The following is a 6,000-nucleotide window of genomic DNA, read 5'->3' on the forward strand; positions in this document are numbered from 1 at the left end:
GCTACATACTGAGTATAAAAGCATTTTCCCTGAGTAGTTTTACTGGTGGTGAGGAGTTGGCAGCGTCACTTCAGGTAACTATGCAAAAAGTCATTACTCTACCAGCTGGGTTAAGATGGTTGACACGGAGTACGGAGAGGGACTGTTAGGTTGCAGTTATCGTGACACAAAGTGAGACACAGATGCAGACACAGGAGGTAGATGGTTAGAGTCTTACAATGTTTATTATTCCAAAAGGAGTAGGCAAGAGAATGGTTGTGGACAGGCAAAAGGTTAAAACCAGATCAGAGTCCAGGAGGTACAGAGTGGCAGACAGGCTTGTGGTCAAGACATGCAGAATGTTCAGGCAGGGGGGTACAAAGTCCAGAAACAGGGGTCAAAACCGGGAGAACAAGAAAAAGGAGAAAAGCAAAAAGCAGGAGACCGGGGAAACCGCTGGTTGACTTGGAAACATACAGGACGAACTGGCACAGAGAGACAGGAAACACAGGGATAAATACACTGGGGAAAATCAGCAACACCTGGAGAGGGTCGAGACAATTATAAGGACAGGTGAAACAGATCAGGGCGTGACAGCAGTAAGATGGAGCATGAAATACCAGTATTTTATGGTTGACAATATTGTATACCTATTGCTGGACAAGTTCCATACTGGTAATTTCAGTGAACATTACCAAGCATTCACTGTGTTTGTTTGTGCTGATGACAAAGTTGTTGTAAAAGTTGATGATCTGAAATTCTGTCCTTCAAAGTGTTTGAGGTGGTGAGGAGAGCCTTTACGTTCTTCCTTTGTTTGACATGATTAAGTAATAGTCAGATTATTGTCAACTTTGTCAAGACATTTGCATACCTAGTCTTAGGAGGACTTCCACTTGTGTTAAATAGAAACTTTGCAAATACTCTTGTTCTCATATAGTACATGTACTGAGGTGCCTGTGATGCACTGATTTCATTCTGATGCACTGATTTCATTCTGATGCACTGATTTCATTCTGATGCACTGATTTCATTCTGATGCAGCTGTGATGCACTGATTTCATTCTGATGCACTGATTTCATTCTGATGCACTGATTTCATTCTGATGCACTAATTTCATTCTGGTCTTCCTGTGATGCACTGATTTCATTCTGATGCACCTGGGATGCAGTGATTTCATTCTGATGCACTGATTTCATTCTGGTCTTCCTGTGATCCATTGATTTCATTCTGATGCACCTGGGATGCAGTGATTTCATTCTGATGCACTGATTTCATTCTGGTCTTCCTGTGATCCATTGATTTCATTCTGATGCACCTGGGATGCAGTGATTTCATTCTGATGCACTGATTTCATTCTGGTCTTCCTGTGATCCATTGATTTCATTCTGATGCACCTGGGATACAGTGATTTCATTCTGATGCACTGATTTCATTCTGGTCTTCCTGTGATCCATTGATTTCATTCTGATGCACCTGGGATGCAGTGATTTCATTCTGATGCACTGATTTCATTCTGGTCTTCCTGTGATCCATTGATTTCATTCTGATGCACCTGGGATGCAGTGTTTTCATTCTATTATGCCTGTTATGAAACTGTTCTCACTTTGGCCTAAATAAAGGAAACATAGCAGAGTCATTACTCTGGTAAGGAACCCTTTATTGCCCTTGTTTAACTCACCTAATAATAATAATAATAATAATATATGCCATTTAGCAGACGCTTTTATCCAAAGCGACTTACAGTCATGTGTGCATACATTCTACGTATGGGTGGTCCTGGGGATTGAACCCACTACCCTGGCGTTACAAGCGCCATGCTCTACCAACTGAGCTACAGAAGGACCACCTAAAACGTGCAGGCTTGATTTATGAGTGGGATAATACCAGACAACAAATGTTATTTCCTAGTGTGAATAATTAGCGCTTCCTGGTGTCAATTCAGCTACAGGATGCGTTACAGTTACCTGTAATCTTTGCCAAAACATTTCAAACTACTTTTGTAAACCAACTTTAGGCATATTTTAATGTAAATAATCAATACAATTGAAGACGGGATTATCTGTGTTCAATACGGGATTAAAACAAACTGCTAGCTTTCTAGTTACCCTCGTTCTGGATGACCGTACTTCTTCATTACACAAAGGAATAACCTCAACCAATTTCTAAAGACTGTTGACATCCAGTGGAAGCGGTAGAAACTGCAAGAAGGTCAATTATAAATCTGGATTCCCAACGAAAATCTGTTGAAAAGAGAGTGACCTCAAAAAAAATCTGAATTGTTTGTCCTCTGGGTTTCGTCTGCAACATAAGTTCTGTTACACGCACAGACATGATTCAAACAGTTTTAGAAACTTCAAAGTGTTTTCTATCCAAATCCACTAATAATATCCGTCTCTTATCTTCTGGGGATGAGTAGATGGCAGTTGAATTTGGGTATGCTTTTCACCCAAATGTGAAAATGCTGCCCCCTATCCTAGAGAAGTGTTAACACTCAGAGTGCTTCAATATTAAAGTACTAAAAGTGTTAAAATAAGAGTGGCCCTATATTAACACTGGACGAGTGTTAAAATGAACACTTTCAAATTTGCTGTATTGAGACCAGATTTTGAACATGTTTATGCTGTTCATTTTGAAAAGTCACTCTGAAATTAAAGGCCTACTTTTCTTATTGAACAAGTTGTTTGTCAGTAAAGTGCAAGGTGTACTCTAACATTTGCTCTGTATCTGTCCCATCTTGGGACACAAAACAATAGACTGTTAAACAACAGGATGGAGCTGCAACTGAGGCGTGTTTAGCAGAGGTGGAACCAGACAAACAGAGGTGTACCAGGAACTAACATCATCACTCTGTTCTTCTGGGGAGAGGAAAGTAGACAGGAGGATAGTCAGGAGACGCTGTAGAAACTCTGATACTAATAGGTGATAATAAGGTGAAACATGGAGCACTTCAAGCCAGCATTTAACAGTCTGATCGACCAACTGAGAAAAACAGCCAGTTTTACAGTGACCTTCTTCGTTCTTTTTCTTTACCAAGTTGTGTTGGATGAGCACCTAAAATGCTCATGTAAAGACGGTGTTAAACCAGAGGTTACCTGTAACCAGTGTATCATCTACATGTTGTTTCCAGCTCTGATCTTGTTTCTCTTGACTCTCTGGATGGACGGAGAGTTTCAACGAGTCTTGAGAATTATACGCATATGCAGATGTAATTTGTGGAGAAGATTTTTCGCAATGCTCTTTAAGGCGTTCGCTATAGGGTCGCTGTGGGTTGTGTCTGTGCTTTTTGATGGGGACTGGTACGTGTGCTATAAAAGAGTGAAGCTTCCCTGCAGGAACAACACCACACCCTTCCAAGAGGAACTAGAAAAGCAACTCGAAGCTCGTTTCAAAACGGAGTCCATGGTGAGTACCTTTCATTACTTACTTGTTATTGATTATTAAATTCCCCAGAATATTGAGGGGGGGGGGACCAGAGTACTGAGGGAGGGGTGGGTGGAGACCAGTGGTGTGTTCAGTATGCTTGAACGTTTGCCACATTGCGGAACGGATTGTACTGAATATGTTTCCCACGTTTAGATTCTTGAACAGATCAGTCCAGACTTTAAGGAATGTTTTCTCCCTTTTGGTGGGTGTGGAGAGGAGTGGCTTGAAGCAATGAGAGACGTATTTAAAGGACAGTGGCCATGCTGACAGCGTTCCCCCAGACACAACACAACCCCTCCAAGTTTTTCATCTGCCCGTTCAGTACAATGCTGTTTCCCTTCAACTGAATGTTTCAGAACATAAAAACAGATTGGACGCCGCCCAGAATATTGAGGGGGGTGAAGACCAGAGTATTGAGGGGGGACCAGAGTATTGAGGGGGTGAAGACCAGAGTATTGGGAGGAGGGGGGACCAGAGTATTGAGGGGGGTGAAGACCAGAGTATTGAGGGGGGACGGACCAGAGTATTGAGGGGGTGAAGACCAGAGTATTGGGAGGAGGGGGACGGACCAGAGTATTGAGGGGGTGAAGACCAGAGTATTGAGGGGGGACCAGAGTATTGAGGGGGGAACCAGAGTATTGGGAGGGGGTTTATGGAAACCGGAATATTGAGGGGGAACCAGAGTATTGGGAGGGGGGTTTATGGAAACCAGAATATTGAGGGGGGTGAAGACCAGAGTATTGAGGGGGAACCAGAGTATAGTTTGGTCTAAATATATTTGATTACCTTTAACATGAAAATACATTTTGTTTCAGGTTATTGGATTGGTTCTGGTTCTGGTTCTGCTTGTTGTGACTTCTATTCTGACTGCAGTACCTTGGAGGGATGTGTGTTCTGTTATACGCAGAAAATGTACAAGGTACCAGAACATTAACGATTGCAGTACAATCAAAATGTATCACAAGATGCTTTATGAGGAGAGTATTTTGGAAGAGATAGACATTGTTATTGAAAAAGACTTAAAGAAAACAGCTAAAGAGCGTGTAGTTCTTAAAATCAGAGAACTACTACCGCCCTCTTCGACTGCAGCCCCCCCAACCCCCGCCACACAGAGAGGAGATGGGGCAAGCAGCAGCACCACCCATCCTGAGGTGGAAGATAGAGTGATCACCCTTGACAACCTTGATTTTGACAAGATATCTACGCTACATTCTCAAATAATCTGCTCGATGTTCCCAGAACAAACACATTCAAGAAACGATAACTGAAGAAGTGGCCAGATGCCTGTACTTGATGAAGGCTCTCAACCCTAACTGTGGTGTAATATATTTAGCATCAAATATGTAATGTTATATTGACATTAATAGTATGATACACTGTATGTGAACCGTTTGTGAAAACTGTGGCTTTCAAGTGAAATACTCAAATCAGTCACACAAAAATTAACTGTAGTGCGTAGCGACCCTGTGTTTATAAGGAAACATCTGTCTGTGTTTCTGGTTAAGGTGGCAGCAGTAGTTTGGTACAATACAACTAGAATGGGTTATATGAGGGGGAGTGAACAACTGTGGGTGATAAACCTCAACAACTACCCTGTATAAGCTTTCATAATGTCACAGGGTGGAAATGTGAGCCGGGTGGCAAAAATGAGCCTGTTAGACCACAGTGATGATTGACAGGCTGTTCAAAGTCATCTTTATTTCTAGACTATAAACAATGTAACCTTCATTAATGAATATGTGTTAATATAACCAATGAAATATTGTTTTTGTCTTTTTGTTCATATGTTGTTACTGTTGATTATATTCTGTCTTTATGTCTACCTTTAACAAAACATATATTTATATATAATATTACTAACAATCTGTATCTCCTGTCTTCAATGTACCACAGTTGTGGTGTTCACTTTGCATTTCTATACATGTTTATGCTGTTCATTTTGAAGTCTCTAAAAATAAAAATAATAGTTGTATTTTTTTCCTTTACAGCCTTGATTGATCATTGACTGAATACATTTGTGTAGTAATGGATCAAAATCAACACTGTCAGTCAACTGAAAACAACTGAAATCAACTGCCAATGATTGGGGGGAAATTGTATCTGTAAATTAGATCCTGCGCTTCATTTTGTAATTTCCTGTTGGTCTTTTCAGTGGATCCACATGTAGAGAATGATGTAACAATGGTCAGAATTCTGTAAAAATTCTGAATAGAAGGCTCTGATTGGTTCTGATTGCTTCTGATCAACCAGTTGGCTGTTTATGACATCATAAACACCAAACAGTAGTTGTATCTGTCAGATCAGATGTACAGTCATTTCTCTCCTCTTTGTACTTTTGGATGATTGGATGATTCATAAAAGATCTTGCAGCGTGATAGAGTCAAATCAAGGTCACTATCAGCAGACTTCCTGTAGACTGCCTGAACTGCTGTTAGTCTCCTCTAAAGGTTTTAGTGGACTATCTGGTTGTAGAGAAGAGAGGTAAGGAGACTAATCACTATTCACTATAACTGGCCACCAATATTTAATATATAATAATAATATATGCCATTTAGCAGACGCTTTTATCCAAAGCGACTTACAATCATGTGTGCATA

The 6,000-nt window shown here is 40.8% G+C and overlaps 1 protein-coding gene across 2 annotated transcripts in view; it reads left to right on the forward strand.

The window, feature by feature from the left end:
• Positions 1-5,369, forward strand: part of LOC127911800 (uncharacterized) — a 48,537-nt gene extending 43,168 nt beyond the window's left edge. Inside the window, exons 2-3 of one of the 2 annotated variants that reach the window (XM_052479560.1) lie at positions 2,900-3,382; positions 4,219-5,369. In XM_052479560.1, coding sequence (XP_052335520.1) covers positions 2,918-3,382; positions 4,219-4,671 — 918 coding nt within the window. In that variant the 5' untranslated portion in view covers positions 2,900-2,917 and the 3' untranslated portion in view covers positions 4,672-5,369. Of the gene's footprint in view, positions 1-2,803; positions 3,383-4,218 lie in introns of those variants that run through there. The other variant, XM_052479562.1, reaches the window with a different exon arrangement.
• Positions 5,370-6,000: the final 631 nt, after the last annotated feature.

The sequence above is a fragment of the Oncorhynchus keta genome, chromosome 25, assembly GCF_023373465.1.
Source record: "Oncorhynchus keta strain PuntledgeMale-10-30-2019 chromosome 25, Oket_V2, whole genome shotgun sequence".
NCBI lineage: Eukaryota > Metazoa > Chordata > Actinopteri > Salmoniformes > Salmonidae > Oncorhynchus > Oncorhynchus keta.